At 39.7% G+C, this 17,952-nt stretch overlaps 1 protein-coding gene across 2 annotated transcripts in view; it reads left to right on the plus strand.

The window, feature by feature from the left end:
* The window catches only part of MTCL1 (microtubule crosslinking factor 1), a 184,607-nt gene that overhangs the window by 130,102 nt on the left and 36,553 nt on the right, over positions 1–17,952 (plus strand). For both annotated transcript variants that reach the window (XM_025204252.1, XM_025204253.1), the window contains 3 exons: positions 3,019–3,141; positions 6,359–6,589; positions 9,846–10,049. In XM_025204252.1, the coding sequence (XP_025060037.1) occupies positions 3,019–3,141; positions 6,359–6,589; positions 9,846–10,049 (558 nt within the window). The remainder of the gene's footprint in view (positions 1–3,018; positions 3,142–6,358; positions 6,590–9,845; positions 10,050–17,952) is intronic.

Here is a 17,952-nt window from a genome sequence, read left to right on the forward strand (position 1 = left end):
TTTTTAATTGTTCTCAAGGTTTAAATATAGTGTGCTGTTTTGTAGTACTGTGGTGAAGTAGAATTAGATTGTAGTTCATGTCTTGTATTTTATGTGTTGTTTTAGTGAGAGTGTGTCCTTTCATGTAATGTTAGAATGTTGTTTGGTGTAGATGTCTTACCTTGGACACCATGGTAAATAGAGAATGCCTGGTGGTTTCTGTCCCTTGTGCAGTCAATTCATTAATATAACAAAGGAACAGAGAATGGAAGTTACCAGAAAATCAAATGTGTTATTCACTCAGTATTGCAGCAATGCTGCATCCAAACACAAATCCTTAGCATTTCTGTTGCATCTTCAGGTAACACAGATCATATTTACATCTAGGTCCTGATGTATAAGGATAATTGAGCGCAATTGCACAGATTTGGTTATATATGCTTAAATCGCCTGCACTTATGGACATGGTTAGAAATGATAAAAGTCTACATAGTCTTCATTAAAAGTCCAGCCATTGGTCTTGACTCTACAAGGTCCTTAGCAGCCCCCAAATCCACTGAAGTTATTTGGAATTCTTTGCAGTTAAGGAAGCAAGTCCAAGAGTTTTTATAACATATGTAAAGACATGAAGAAACTTCTAGTTTGGACAGAGGGGAAAACTGAGGTAGGAGCAGGCTCTCTGTGGGACAAAAAAGTAAACCTTTTTTGAGTGCTTGTATCTGAGTACTCTATCAATATATGGAGTATATGAGTACTCTATCAATATATATAAGTACTCTATCAATTCTGACAGCTCATTCAGTCTCTCACCAGTAATTCCAGCAATTTTAAAGGTTCCTAGAAACCTGGCTGTACTCGGGCATAATCAGGCTTCTGTCTGATTGAAAAACTTCATAAAACATTTCTTGTCCTAATTGTTCGGGTATAATCTATTATAATGTACCTGTAGCTATAAGTGAAGAATTGACCATCTAGTCTTTAGCAAATTACTAAGTACCATTTTATCCCTATATAAAATGAAGTAATATGCAGCAAAAACAGAAAGAAGTGTCAAATTATCTGTGATAATTCCCCAACTTTCTAAGAATTTTTGTTGTTATGTTTCAGCTTCCATTTTTCATAAATCCTGATATGAACAATATTTTTCTAACTTCCCAAATGTGAATTACTCTAGAGAATTATATTAAAATAATTGATTTCTTATGGATTTTGAAAAAGCTTCTTACATTTTTTTTTAGATAAATCCTGCTCTTTCCATTAAACCACATGGAATCTTTTAAAATTATCATTATCAGCACTAAAAAGTTGTCACTGGAATACTTATTTTCATAAAATACATTTCATGTCACTCTAGATAATCACAACTTTCTGAAACAGGTGACATACTTTTCTGCAACTGCATGCTAATTAACCACATATATTGATTCTTACATATCATATTCTAAGCACAACCTAATGAAAATGAGAGAGAAAATAATAAAAGTCATTAAGGAAAGACTTCTCTTGCTACATGAGAGAGCTGAAATGACATACCCCTGCCAAATCAAGACCGCCTTCAAAGGGTTCTGAAGGTCTTTTGTAACAATATCAAGATTTGCCAAAAAAAGGCCAATCTCTGTACAACGGTTCTTTTAAAATCATTATTTTCCTAACTGACTGCAAGAGGAATTGGCCTTAAATGATTAAAAAATGTGTAAGTATATTATAATTCATAAGAAAAAATAGACTTAATAGGTAATGAGACAGCTCATCAATGATCAGTTTAAATGTACATACTGCAGGACTACAGAGCTCACTTTCTTCAGGTGCAGAACTGATGCATACACAAGTCAACTGTACTTCCTAATGTTAGTTAAAGAAGGAATGTATCAGTCCCGAATAATGTTTATATTATAGCTTTAAGTGTCTGAAGTACTAAAAAGTGAGAATGTATACATTCAGGACTCCAGTGGTCCCTTTAGTAAAGTACCGCTCTGTCCAGACAAGTGACAGTAAAAATGGCAGTGTGAGTTTCCATTTTGAGTAACATTGTTTTCCACATCTGGAAATGACTATCTCTTTGAACCAATAATGTTCAGCTTGACTGTCCTATCCATACCTATAAACAGCCAGAGCCTAAATATTCAAGAGGTACAAAATGAGACACACAGAAATGCTGATGCAGGAAACAAATTGCTATGAGATTAGTGTGTTGTGTTGTTTTGTTTTGATCCTTGGTGTCAATAAATGTGTCACATTTGTTTATTGAATCCTTGTTTTTTAATTAAATAATTTTCAGAAATAACATTTATGGAACATCAAATTCATAGGGATGTAGGTGGCTTTAAGATTAAATTGAATATTATTCTGGAAAAGGAGGGATATAGTCAGACCCCAGGGTGACAGTGTAAGATTGACCTAAGAATCATATCTGAGTGCATTTGATACACAAAATTATTGAGATGCAGTAAATAAAGAGTTGCATGGTGTAATTTTAGCCACTTTATAATATGGAGTAGAAATGTTATTAGAAGTAAAAATGTGACTTGTGCAAAAGCTGTCCTGCACCAAAAGGGAAGGACCATTTTGATGCAAAAAAAAATTATTGTCTTAATGAATGACATCCCATCATATGAATTGTCAAAAACTTTTACAAACAAATAAAAATAAGGTTCAGTGTGGTTGATGGTTTTTGCTGTGATGTTAAAAGTGCATACCTTAAATTGTAAGAATAAACTACCAGATAATATAGGCAGACCATGAAGAGTGCCTGATTCTGCAGCCCTTAGTTCCAGTTACTTCAGTGGAAGTAATAAGGGCTGGAGGATCACACCTGAAGGAAATTTAATATCTAACATTAAGATCCTACTTTTATTTTTTTTACTAGGTAATGACATAAGAAATCCTCCTACATATTTAGGGCATTGCTACATCTTAGCATGCTATGCTTTGCTTATAACTGTGTATAATTGTGCATTGTGCGGATGTCTGTCCAACGGATTTTTTTACACTATTAAGACACACTTTCCACTAAACCTATCCCTTTGTCCTACTGATCAGCTCAGGGATTCCCATGTTTTACCTGTACAGAATGTATCGATACAGGAGCTTCAGGCTCAACTTGAGCAGGAGACAAGACTTCACCAAGAGGAGCAAGAAAAGTTTACAGAGAGGATCATTCAGGTAAATACGAAACCCATCCAGTGGGGGAGACACTTGACCACAACCTGCAGAATACAATTTTGTTTGGCAAAAAAAGGGAAGTGTATCTACATGTTACTGTTCACTCCCAAAGGCTTGATTTTTTTTTTTAATTTAAAAAAGATCTAAGAAAATTAAGAACCTGGAAGTTAGTTGAATGTAAGCTGACATCTTTGAGCTTTCTGCAGCTTGATTCCCATACACATTAGCCAAAAACAAATATTCCCAAGAAGTTTACATTCATTACCTTAAAAAGAATGGCTTATTGTGAAATGGCAGGGCTGAGATGGATGGCCCATCTTACTGTACAAACACATTTCTTTCTCCAAAGAGTTGATGATCTTAATAGGCAAGTCAGAAAAGGATGAGGAAGAAAAAGGCACAGAAAGGTGTCATGTCACAGAGAAAGATTGCCTTTCAGCTCTTTCATGTTTCAGTTCTCCATATGGCATTGGAAGAACGTGTGCTTGAACTCTAGAAACCCAGCTCAACCCTGTAGACCTGATTCTGATCCCACTAATCAGATACATCACTATAGTCCGTGAGTTACAACCATGTGAGTGAGACCATAATTGGGGCCTCCTTGCATTTCTCAGTGCCTCATGCCCACTACTTTTGTTGCTTCGTGCTTGTAACATGACTTTTGTTACCAAACAGTTGTTTTGTGATCTGTAGCTAACAAATCTGTAGCTTTACAGCTTGTAAAGAATAATTTTTACAACTATTCAGTTGGTCTAATAAAAGATATAACATTTACCCAAAGAACTTAGTCTGACTGTAGCCAACAAGGAATTATTTGCAGAATTTCTTGGCTAAATTCTTGGCTTGATATTGAACTAACATTTTCAAACTGTACTTGATGAACAAATTCAACAGCCGCAGAGGAGTAAAATGCACCTCCCTGTGCCAGATAATATTACCACATCTGAATGATCATGCCCGTGGTCTCTCTCAAGTTTTCTAATGGGGCAACTTTAAATTTTATGCAAGCTCCATAGAAGCTCTGCTGATGGAAGTCTCTGTAGGAAATGACTAAACTGATTCACTTCCTAGCAAAATTGGATATGTATCTATTTCAGAAGCTGTGCCTGCAGCTTAAAACTCTTTTTTTCTGTCTGCGGTTGTAGCTACTATTTGTTGTCCCAGCCTAGACCCCTGTGGAGTTTCTTTTATGAGGGCCCTTTGCCAGAGTTTATGGAATACTAAACTATGATGAATTAGCCCATTATTTCTTATAAATATTAATAAAAACTAAACAAACAAAAGCCACTCAGACTTAAATCCAGAAGTCTGTTTTGAAAAAAAAAAAGAATAAAACATCTGGATTCTTCACTTTTCCAAATTATGCCCATCCTGTGTACATTATGCCTTTATTTATCATCCTCCAGGATTTCTTGTGGAAATGATTCACAGATCTTGGATGCATTTAACATATCTTCATTTTAGTTTAGTGGAACAAGGTTATGTTAACCCCAGTTATATTAATTTATACCAGCACAAATAACATTCATAATAATTTAAATATACTATTTTTTGGCAGCATGACATGATGGTGATCTAAATTCTGTCCTCAATATGCAATCCCATTAACACAATTAAAATCTGAACATGCATTTTTAGGTTATTCTATTTTTTTATTTAAATTACTTTTAAGATAAATTACAAACATTTAAATTGTGTATGTTTTTGTAAAACTTTCTGATTCAATCAGGAGTTCATTTACATGTTTTTTTATGGTTATTTAAAGCATTTGCTCATGAACTAATTTCACTCTAACATCCTTCTAGCAAATAAGATGGTGCGTTGGGTATACATTTTGGAGAGCTCCTTTTGAAGCTTTACTACATAGGTGTTGCATTTTTGTATTGTTGAAGCCAAATATTTTCATGCGTGATAGGGTTAGGGTTTCTTACTTTAGATGAGTGTTTATCATGGAATGGTAGGCCACTTGTAGGGTTTGAAGCTTTCAAAGGAAATTAGATGTATATCTCTGGTACCGTTAATAGAAATTATGTTTTTCCACTTAGTCTCCTGAAAATGAACCTCCCAGGTATTTTCCGTAGTTAGGAAGATGTTGTCCATTGCAGGACATACTCTGTTTGGTTTTTTTTCAAAACTCATGATAGTTTATTATGGTTTTCATTAATTTCATGTACTGGATTAGTAACTAACAAATAAACTACTATTTCACATAATCTAGTGATCTAAAAGGAAATTAAACATGACATAAGACAGTTAAATTACATTTCTGTATTCCTTTTCCAAATGCCTTTCCCTCATTAGTAGTAATTAGTACTCATTAAATAGAAATATATCAATATTGGCATTGCTGAAAGGTAAATTTATGTAAGTGCTATTAGTACCAGGTCATCCCATTATCTCGTTTTCACATGTACAGACAGAAGTTGCATTTGAAGAATGACTTGTCTAGTAGATTTACCTCAAAAAACTGATTAATGTTTAATTTTCAAATTGCAAACCTTTTCTGGTGTTTGTAAAGTTAGAACTCGGTCAAGGACTGTTGAGGCTCAGTTGGCTAGTGTCTTGAGCCATAGTGTGCTGTGCATCTCTGCTCTAGTTGGATGTGAACCTGTCGGAGTTTATTATGAACTGGCTCACAGAAGTTTTCCAAGTATGAATTCTCAGAGCTAGTGTAAGAAATCTGTGACTTGTTTCTGAGATGCTGGACATGAATGACAATGGAGCTCTGTCTCCTGAGAGTGATAGGAATATATATTCTTAAAGAGTGATGGCACGTGAAGAAGAGAGAAGCTAGAATTCCAGCTTGTCTGAAGGATTATTATATACTTATTTTACAGGCATGGTTGAAAATCTAATTAATAAATGAGCTTTGTATGCAACCATTGTGGGCTGAGGGCCATGCAGGGGACATATTGAAAGGATACAAGGAAAAGAGGAATGAGAAGTATGAAGGGCATAAAAATGTTTATGTAGCAGAATTCTTGTCTTTAATGTAAACAAACTGCACATTTCTTTACTAGGTTATTTGTGTGCAGTTGATTACATTAGTTCTTTAAGCCATTGTCTTTTTATTCTTTGAAAGTTAGACCTCTTGCCAAGTGAATAGCTAATATTGCTTAAAATTACAAACAGCAGTTTGTCTATCACAACTGAAAACAAATCAGTGGGTCCTTAAGGACAATACCTTATTGATATTTTATCTCTTATTGCATTGAAGCTGGAAGAGGAACATCTGCAGACTATACGGAGGAAAGATTTGGAGGTGCAGAGCTTGACTTTGCAGAACAAACTGGAAGAGAAAACCTGGAGCCAGGAGAAAAATCTGATGCAGCAAGAACTCAGGCACTTCAGACAAAGCACTTTTCTGCTGTATGTTAAATTAAAGTGGCTGCTGAAACACTGGCGGCAAGGCAAGCAAATGGAGGATGAAGGGGAGGACATATTTGAGGTAACTGGCCCATTTCATTCAGTGGAGTCATCAAGCCCCAAGGATGAATGGGACTGCTAGTGTTGTCATGAGCTCAGTAAATAGTTGGCTATCCCTGAATTTAGCGCAGACCTCAACTATAGAGCAGAAACAACATCTCCATCATTATCTGTTAGCTTACATGAAACTAAAATGCAATTGAAAACTCAAGTTTATAGGTCTTTTAAAAAAAGTCTTGCAGTTAAGCATAATCCATGGGACATCACTAGACTACTGCTCAATCAAACCCTCCAAGCTAGCTATATATCAAGCAAGCCATGGCCTAACATGCATCTCACAACAGAAATGAAAGCCAAATATATTTCCTAATAATTGGACTCTGAATTATATCTGAAAAGATGAATATATCTGTGGGCTGATATACAGCTTGTTTTTCAGAAAACTCTCAGGTATACAGATGAAAAACTACTTAGTTTTCAAGCTGGCAGTCAAGTCACACATCATAACGTGAGAATTCGGCAGTGGTTCATTCTTGTACATTCCTTTCCTTCATAGGCACACACATCACCATCAACAAGGGTCACGTAATAATTGGGTGGGTTTTTTTCTCATGCAGCATGTAAAAAATAACTTAGGTCAAGAATTTCAAAACTAACTAGTGATTTTGAATGCCTAACCAGACCCATTTTTAAAGGGCTGAATTTTCAGAACATGAGCTTTGACAAAGGGTCCTTTATGGAGTGTCAAGGGCTAAATACAGACAGTCAAAATGTCTAAGGCTGAATTAATTCAATCTTCTCAGATTAGTCTAAACTGCATAGATTGAATCAGCAAGCAAGTGAACAGACCTTCACTTTTGATTCTGAAAATGCAGCCACATGCCTGCAGTGGTGCAGGCCAAAAGCCAGGGGGTACTAGAGCACACCTCCCTGCTTGGCTGGAGCAGACAGCATGGGCCAAGGCTAGCCTACCCACTTTGTGAGGGGGGGTGTTTGCGGGGGAGGTACAAAGCATCCTGGGATGCAGGGGACTGTGAGTTAACTTGAATCTGCAGAAGATCTGGAACACAAGTTGAATAAACTGATTAAAACTAAATCAGTTAAATCTGATACTACATCCATCCAGGTTTATCGTAAGTTAGTTTCGGACATTTTAAAAGTGGTTTATGTGCATTGAACTTCTGGGCTAGGGACAAAAATTAGATTAGACATTAGGAAGAACTTCTATATGGTAAGGGTTACCAGAATCTAGATTGGGCTTCCAAGGGTGATGGTGCTCTCCCCTACCTTGGAGGTCTTTAAGAGGAGACTGGGCAAGCACCTGGCTGGGGGCGTCTGACCCCAGCGCTCTTTCCTTCCCAGGGCAGTGGATCAGATTCGATCTACTGAGGTCCCTTCTGACCACAAAAATTTATAAAATCTATGAGACACTACATATAAACATACGTGATCAGAAATTGGTTTAATCCTGTAACTGAACAGATGTTCAGTGGACATAAACCAGTTTGAAAATGGCTGAAACTGGTTTGAGATAAACCTGGTTGAATGTTGTATCAGACTTGACTGATTTGGCTCAAACCAGTTTATGCAATGACTGTCTCAGACCCCTTGATGGTTTAAGTTAAATCAGAGTCCCCCAGCATCCCGGCATGCTCTCTGGGCTGGGCAGGGCTCTCTGCTCCACAGCAGGGCTGGCCCCTTCCCTCTGCTCCCTGGCTGGAGCTCAGCACAGACTTGCAGGCACAGCAGGGTCTGCTGGCTTCCCCATGCTCCCCTCTTGCCTCCCCCCCTCCCCCCTTAACCACTCACTGCTTAAACAAAGATCCCTTCCTCCTCTCTACCACAGCAGGGACCGTAGCCAGCATTTGGTATGCTAGCTAATGCTGAGAGGTGTCTGTGTGTGTCTCTCTCTCCAATATCACTAGGATAGGCAGACAGAACAGTGACTGCTTAGGGCTTTGAAGCTAATCAACAGGTCAGCCAGTAAGCTGTTTAAGAAGTTTGAAGTAATGTGGAGAGAGGATATTGTTTTGCTAATTGGATGATAAGGACCGTTATCAGCCCCAGCCCTGCCCCTGCCCCTTCCACTGGTTTGCTCGCCTGTCAATTTGCTGCATACAGTATGACAAAGCAGGGAGGAAGATTGAAAAGCTCCGTATCATCAACAGATGCATGCACTGCACACCCCCGGTTGCCTCAGAGTGCTAGCCCAGGGCTGGGGACTGGCAACACTCCCACCCCTTGAGCAGCCAGCAGGGAAAAGACTGGGACTGCGCAGGCAGACATCCCTAATGAGAGAGTCCTGCTGGGGCCTGGCCACGCCCCCCTCAGGTCAGCTCCCTGCAGAAGGGAAGGGAGGGCTGCTCTAGCACCCCCCAGCTTCTCATCTGAGCCACTGCAGGCATGTCCCTGAATTTTCTCAGTCCAGAGAGAATGTTTGTCCAGTTTCAAACCAGTTCACCCTAGTCAGCTTAGACTAACCTGCAAAAATTGAATCAATTCAGGCGCAGGCTTTTTGAATGTCTGTCCCTGGCCCTGTTATGTTACAGATCTGAACCAGTTTCTGATTGCTTATCCCTGTTTATGTGTAACTTCTATCCCTAGCCCAGGTGGCTACCCAGACTAATTTGTCTTTAAATAATCTGACTTGGAAAAATGCATTTTCAGTCTCCTGCCCTAACCAAAATCCCTGAGAAGAGGATAATTATTTTTCCAGTTCATGTAATCCTGAGGCCTATGCTAACTAATTGGTTATAGTGTAGATAACATTTTATGTACATCTTGCTTGTAACACTTTTTCTTCATCATATACTATCCTATTATTGCAGAGGGGGTTTTACATTACCAAATTAATATATAATTTGTATTATATAAAACCCTCTGATTTTTTTTTTTCCTTTTGTGGAGGCCAGGGAGAAGTGTGCAGTTGTATATTAGTAAGAGACCAAGACTAAAACCAATGACCATTTCAGCAGTTATCTTCTATAGTTATTGGAATTGGAAGAGATGGTGAGGCCATTTATAAATGCTAGTATGTTATTCTGTTCAGATGAACTAAGTCATTTAACATCAAGTACTGTATTGCTTCAGTTATTTTAATGTTTTCAGTTGTGCCTCCATGTTATTTTATATAATATGATTCAAGCAAATAATAAATAGCAGTCTAAAGGGACAAAAGGAGGAACAACAATCCCTTTTCCTAGATTTTCAGTAGGTTTTTGTTACTGTACTACTTGTATAGAAACAGTATCCATGAGTGAAATCTCTTGCCATTTTAGATTGAACACCTTGATGCCCTACCAGAGTTTGGCATTCAGTCTGAACAAAAAGGAGATGACCCAAATCAAGATGAGGAGGAGGAGGAGGAGGAGGAGGAGGACCTTGTGTTTGCACTGACAGATTATTCCCAACATTCCAAGGCAGAGAGCACTGATCATGGACCACAGCTGCAGACGGTAGAACTGTTGCAACATCAAAAGCAGGTACTGTACTACAAAGGAAAGGCAGTTCTGTCTTATGTCCTATGAATTAATGCTGTAAATGTTTATGATTCATTTTGTTCTGTTTCTGTGATATTTCATCAGAAATACCTTGTATCATACACAACTCAGTAATTCTGGCTACACAGCAGTTGTAATGGGTATGATTCATTATATTTATATTTAATCAGGAGCCAGGTGACTACTACTGCCTGTTGGCAGATGCTGTGAGTGAAAAATCCTATTTCCTTTCATGGCTGTTTGCCCAGGCACATATATCAATACCTCATGGCTTGCAGAATTTGCATACCCATCTTGGCTGATTAAGATGGAATTTGACCATCTAGCCATTAGTAAGGAAAGGGCCTTTTTATTTCATTTAAATAATTTAAGAATTTTGCATATGCATTTAATGTCCTTGTTAAAACTGCATTGGTAGAAAAACAATGCAAAAGTGCTTTTATCACATTGGACATTGTTTTTAAAAGCCTAAAAGCAAATCCTAAAAGTCTCCTGGGCCACACCCAACTCAGGTTAGGGCTATTGACATATGGAGGATTTAACCTGCAATAGATGTAAACAGATTGGCCATCTGGCTTAATTTTCAGACTGTGTATTTTAAGATGATTTCAAAAGCTAACTTTGAATAGAAAAACTTCTTAGCGGTATAAACAACTTTTACTGAACATTGCAAAAGTTTAGTGTAAACAGCAAGTGTTACAACTCGAATATAAAACAAAATGCAATAGGGGAATATCTTTTTAAGTGTCTTTCTATAGGACACAGCAGTTCCATTAAACACCCATTTCTCCTAGAAATTATTGGCAATAGGCATCTGTCTCATGAGAGAGCAGATTCGTGCTAAGGCATCAGCTTGTTGAACATATGCGAGTGTGGCTGTAGAGCCCAGTTCTTGAGTGACAGTCCCTTCCACACTTATCACACGTGAAATTTGTATCTAAGCCCTGAATGTGGTGTGGGGTTCTCTCCTCTGGCTGTTGGGCTCTTCCTTCTTCAAACATCTCCATTCCATGCTTAGTAGATTGTGATCAAGCACTTCAGTACTCAGCAGTGTCCCCACCTTTGTTTGGCTCAATGTTCATTGCCTTCGTATTGCTCTTGCAAACTTTGAAATGGAGATAAAGATCTCGCATGGTCTTCTTCATGTAAAGAGTTCTCCGTACAAGAGATCTTTGGTATACAGCCATTGTCCATTCTCTGCATATGACCAAACCGTCAGAGTTGACACTGACTGAAAAGACAATGGGTGATCAGAATGTTGGCATGTTCCAAGACCTCCGCATAGGAACCTTTGTCCTGCTACGAAATTCCTAGAATGCTGCAAAAGCAACAAAAGTGGAAATTGTTGAGGCACTTTTCTTGAGTAGAGTATATGGTTCAGGATTTTTCCTTACAAAAGGGTGTTGATAACACAAGCATGATATACCTTGACCTTGGTTTTAACAGTCAGCTTGTTGTTGCTCAACCTGCTCGTGATACGTGATGCTTTGCCAGTATGGTTATTCAGTTTGACCTCAAGTATCAAGCTGCTGGTAACAATGGCACCAGTATGTAAATGTACTTACAACATCCAGTAAATTTTCACCTATTGTGATTGCTGGTGCTGAATCAGTGTTCTGGCCCATAACACTGGTCTTCATGATGCTGATTGTGAGACCAAACCCTTGGCACGCATGAGCAAAGCAACAAATGTGGCTTTGAAGGTCACTCTCTATGTGGGCTATCAGTGCAGCATCATCAGCAAACCAGCATCTCATGAGTCAAAACTTTCCACGTTTTAGTCTTCACTTTAAAGCATGTAAGGTTAAATACTTTTCCATTTGAGCATGTATGTAGATAAATACCTTCAGTGGTGGTCCCAAAAGCATACGGCTGAAGAAAAGAAAAGAAAATACCTAGCAGGTTTGGGACAAAAACACAGCCCTGCTCGACTCCACTTCGAATCTCAAAAGCCTCAGATGTTGATCCATCATAGCTGTTTCCCACATGGAAAGTGTGGATTATGCTGAGGAGTTTTGATAGACAACCAATCTTTTCCAATATTTTGATTAAGCCTTTTCTACTGACAAATTCAAAGGCTTTGGTAAGGTCAGTAAAGGCTATATAGAGAGGTCTCCTTTGTTGCCTACATTTTTTTTTATATGTTGGAGTGAGAAGATCGTATCTATGTTGGACCTACTAGCTCTGAAGCTGTAGTACGACTCATGGTAAACACAGTCAGCAAGGATCTGAAGTCTTCTGAGCACCACCTGAGCAATAATCTTTCCAATAATGCTTAGTAGTGAAATTCTATGATAGTAGTTACAGTTGCTGTGGTCACCTTTATTCTTGTACAGACTGACTATATTGAAATAAATCTTGCATATCTTGTAGCCTGTCCATACTGTCCAGTAGTGAGTAAGAAGCTAATATGTCCTATGAATTACACCAATGTAAAGTCTGATTTTTCTACCCTGAAAAATGACAAATAGCCATTGACACAAAATAGGGTATGAAGCTGTGGAATCTTGTATAATTCCCCAGATATTTCTGCCTGGTACACTCTGTGCTGCTTAACCTAGTTCACAGAATATGGTAGAAGTGCTATAAATGACAACAATGATATGCATTCAAAAGGGGACAGAGCTAAGGTCTTTGACATACTGGTAGTTCTTTGTGAAGAGCATTTTAGGATTTTAAAAGGAAAATGCTAAAACAAAGACATTCCATTATGTGGACTTACTGAGAATGGTAGAATATTGTGCAAGACCCATATTCAGCAGGGTAACTGCTCCTGAAACCTTACTGACATATACTTCCCAATCTCTGAGTGCCTTAAGATTGGGTGAATACCTTCCTGCAAAGGGATTTTGCTGGTAAGTGAATAGTGTATCAGGCTGTATTAACTTACTACCAGAATCTTTGTGGGCCTGAGGGGGAAAGTCTGTTTCCAATCTAGTCTTACCCCTTCCCACTTCCTCTGCCCTCACCACATCCCCCAACCCTCAGGGGCTGTAAATGGCACCTGGTAGCAGGAAGATGGTGCTTCAAAAGCTTAATTTCCATGTGTGTTGAGGGAAGATCATGCTCAGAAACAGCTATCCATGTGTTGTGACCTAGACCTATGCTATTCCAAATACGTTTATCCCAGAGCTGTGAGATCTGCTATAGGAAACTGTTTGCCTTCATTCTGCAGTCACACTAGAGTGTTTTAGAGGGATGCAACTATCAGTACTTCTCATGTTCAGTGCTTAACTTTAAATTGGACGTTTCTGTGAGAGAGAGAAATCACAGAAGTGTGGTCTATAGACAGTTGTGGTCTATAGGCAACCTGATGAAGAATCTTTCGCATTCCATAGCTCGTATACTTTCCCAATGACATAGTTGGTCCAATAAAAATGATCATCCTAAGAAATGCTTGCCTTGTCTATAGACAAATACATGCTCTCTGCATACAAATATGGTGGCTTTTGCCTTCCCTATTTTGCCTTTCAGTAATCATGAATTCCATTCTTCTGCAATAGTGTAGGAAAGGACACCCAGGCCACATCCAGACGAGCATGGCCATGCGGTATATGGCACTGCAGACACATCTGTGGTGCCACATACTGTTTGTTCTGCTGTTCTCTGTGCTGCAAGTGTTGCCCTGTGGGGTCAGGCCAACGCTCAGTATCTCAATATCGCGCTGTTAGACAGGAGGGCGTGGTATACAATTGCACATACACACACACAAATCAATTCGATGCACACACACACTCTAGATGCATACACCACCACCAGGCACACACATACATACTACCAACTCAGGCACATACACATCCAAAATTACCAGCCTAGGCACATGCACACTTATCATCAGTTCAAGCACCTATACACTATACTAGACAAAAATCAATTGTCAATACTCGCACACCCAATACACACATGCGGATCACTAATTCGTATATCGAACACACAATGACATATATTCACCAGTTTACACACATACCACCCACCTACACATACACACAGGAGAGTTCCTAACTTGGATGGTACGGTGTGTGCATGTGTGTGCTTGAGGTACTTGGGATACCTAGGGTGCTTGGTGACTATGGGAGGGGAAATCAAGGGTCAAAGATCTCCAGAAGAAGGGGAAGGAGTGAGATGGATGGGGGTTAAAATGAGAGAGTGAAAGTGCCAGGAGTGAAAGTTGCTGGGGCCAGGATTAGAACCGGCAGACTGGAGGGGAGCTGGGGTTACTTTAGGTCAAGTGGCCCCGGAGTTACTCGGGGTCACGTGGTGCCAGGGTGGAACCAAGGGAAAAAGCCTGGTAGCAAGGAGGAGACAGCCAGGAAACAGAGGGGCAGAAAGCTCTGAGGCTGGAAACTGAGGCAAAAAGCTGGGAGACTGTGGCTGGAAACTGAAGCAGAAAGGGGGGAGATCAGGGGGAAGATAAGTGGTGACAAGGAGGAAACAATCAGGAAACAGACAAAAACCCAACTCAGGGTTTCAAAATAACAGGTTTATTAAACAGACAACACACTACACAGCCCCCTGAAGTTATTGGTTCACACACACACAAACATGCGCGCGCACGCACGCACACATTCATAATGGTAGCAGGAGAAAGAGACTCAGTGGAAGGGTTGGAGTCCAGGTAGGGAAGAGAAACAGAGTCCAAGTCCTTGGTTGAAGAGAGGGTGGGGGTGATAGCTACCTATCCAGGCTGGAAAGGGTTCTTTGTCTAGCAGGTGTTGTCCAGAGGGGGTCGCTGGCAGGGCCTTTGGGTGGATAGGTGGTGTGGCATGGTGCTGGTCCAGATGGTGAGGGTGTCCCACTGGGTCTGTCTTCACTACCCCTTTTTATGAGGCAGACTACCTATGACCCTAGTGGCAGGGGCGTGCCCAGACAAGAGTCAGCCCTGGTGTATTGAGCACATGCACTCCTAGGTAAGGACATGCAGTCTTAGGTGTCTGTAATGGTTGAGTTGACTTATTTCTGCAGCAGTCTTTGTCTTCCAAATCTTGAGCCAGGGAGGGTCAATGCAAGGTGCTGGTTGGGTCATTGAGTTGATGGTTCGGTCATTCAGAGGGAGCTATTTTTAGACCTACTGCCAATGTCTCTCAAGCACCCTCATTCATCCCCATTCATTCAGGAGCCAGTTTCCATAGGAGGGGTAGGTATGAGTCATAGGTTACAACATACTTACACAACAGGGCATGGGAACAAGATGGGAACCTAACACACAAAATGGATACTTGACATCACTCATGCCAACCCACATTGCAGGCCTAAATCATACAATGTTAATATGAAACAATAAAATAAATGCACAAATGATAGCAATACAATATAAAACAGTAAAAATCAATACAAACAGAACACTATTTACAATATATAAAAAGGGGCTTATTACAATAATAGTATGCAAGAACTTAGATTACCTAGTACTACTTGAAATCACTTATAAGCAATAGAGAGGGCAGAGAGAAAGTCAGAAATGGTTGGGGAAGGAGAAGGAATGCATTTTTTTAAACTAAAAAAAAACGGGGGGTTTTGCTACATTAGGGAGTAGCGCAGAGGGTTTTTTGGACCCCTGGATACCCAGATAAGGCTTCTGGGGCCAGCCCAGTGCTGGCCCCAGCCTCTCCTACCCCACCTGGGGTAACTTGCCACATGCCAGAGCACACGTGGCACAGGCATTCCCCAGGGACAACATGCTCTCTGTTAGGCTGAGGCAGAGCACTGCAGATATGCTCATCAACATTTTGCATAGTGCATCCAACCTTGTAGATTCATTTAGTCTTAAGAATTAGTAAAAGAAATGTAAATCAGTGTACCATCTCAGTAAGCTGTAGTCACATATTAGCTTTCTAAGTACAGCCTTAAACTGCTATCTTACCAACCAGAAATATGTGAATAAAATATGTCCTCTCTGAAATAATTGTTGCTCAGAGATTAATCTCAATTAAAGTGGCAACAATGGTAAGTAGGATTGCATATAATTCATTTTTTATAAGTGTTACGTGATGTTCTAATGCAGCATTTCCAGCTAATATCACTTAAGGAAATGAGCCAGAGTAACAGATCATGTCTAAGTATCCCTGCTGATAAAAGCAGATATTTCTAATGAATACTGCATGAGACTCTAGTGCATTTGTGAAGACAAAATAAGTTTTCTACCTTCCAACAAGGAAAAATATGTTGTATCGATACTGCAAGAATAGCAAATGTGCTAAACATTTCTTATTTCAGAAACTAGTCTTCGTTTTACATGCCTCTGCACACTGTATGTGATACTGTACTGCATATATTACCAAAGAGTGTGTACTTGACAGACGTGTGGTTCAGAGTGTTAAAATGAATTAGGACTGATAGGCTTCTTGTTCTTAGTGGTGAGAGAGGGTTGTTTCACTCTCTGACCCAAAAAAGAAAAACCTCGGTGTAGGTTGATTCTGATTCTGTTGGCCATTCAGGGCACGGAAAGGGCTGTGCTCAATTCTCACCCCGGTGTCAATCTGGAGTAATTCCATTGGATTCATTTTGGTCCTTTTGTAAATGGAGGGCTTTGCAGGGCTGTGTTCTTCTCTCAGAGACATTAGTGTGAATTTGGGCCAAAGTGTCTACATTACTACAAATGAGAGGGGCTCAATAGTGCAAGCCATTTACCTGGGAACTTCCATCCAGTTCAGTGGGCCCTAATCTGTATTTATTACAGAATTTCCATTATAAAACTGAGAATCCAGGCATACAAAAGGTTCACTAATAGATAACTGATGAAAAAAAAAGCAAAAAATGGTTACCCCTTCTTTCCCTTGGAGTACCACTAAAAGGAGTTTCCATAGAAGCTCTGAGAGAGATCTTTTCCTATCCTTGTCCACTCAAAGCTGGTAGATGCAATCAAAGATCATGCACATCGTCTCATCAGTATCTCCCTTTAAGAAGTCAACCTTTCTATTGTTGTGACATGTGGCATTAAGAAACCAGCAATTGACCTTAAGAACCCTGAAGGATGTTTGTTTCATACAATTGCAGCAGAGAACAGGCATCCTTCAGTCTAGGATCCTTTACTTCCAATATTATATATGGCTACATGAGGGGAGTGATAGGGTTGGAACCATGAATCCAGCTCATAAGGAGAAGACAGAATTCAATAGTGGGGACTGTAGATGTCTCCTACCCAAACCATGTTCTTTGCAGTGGTTGCAGTCACAGGCAGACTGTGCAGCGATGATGTGGGCTTGAATCTGCACCATTCAGTTCAGCCTTTTTTAGGTTAAAAATAAATTTTGGTAATGATCCATGTATGATGGAAAGAACCATGTCAGTTTGAGAAAAGTAAATCAGAAAAGGGACATAGATTTATAATTTATGGGCTGTCTGGAATTTTCAATATCTCTTCCTGCTACAGACTATCCCCTAGATGGAAAGGGGAATTGCTTTGAGAAGAAGTATAAACTCAGACCTTCAATCTAAGAAGCGGTCTCTAGGTTTTGGTGTCCCATTTTTGGGTCCTCAGCATGAGGTATTTTGTATGTTAATATGCGGTGCATCCCAAAATTGATGTACATGCCATTTTCAAGAATCATGATGTTACCCCCTTAGAATGCTAATTACTCCTTGACTGAACATTTTGTGAGAGAAGGGGGTATGTCTTGTTGAAGGAAGACAAGTAATTAAGGACTCTTGAAAAGAGTCAGTCCACCTCTCACTACCAAACTTCACTTATTTGAATGCCCTCTTTGCTCAGCCTGTTGTTTCTGACATGGTCCAATTCTCCTCGATGTTAGCTTCCCCCTGAAGCCTGAAAACTAGTATGGGCTGTGGAAGGGTCGGGCATGGAATGAAGCGGGCAATGTGAAAGAGCCAAGGATAACACCTGGTAGCAGGGAGAAGGCAAGTGAGACTGGTGTCTCGGCAGAGAAAG

The sequence above is a fragment of the Alligator sinensis genome, unplaced genomic scaffold (assembly GCF_000455745.1).
Source record: "Alligator sinensis unplaced genomic scaffold, ASM45574v1 scaffold597_1, whole genome shotgun sequence".
In the NCBI taxonomy this organism is placed as follows: domain Eukaryota; kingdom Metazoa; phylum Chordata; order Crocodylia; family Alligatoridae; genus Alligator; species Alligator sinensis.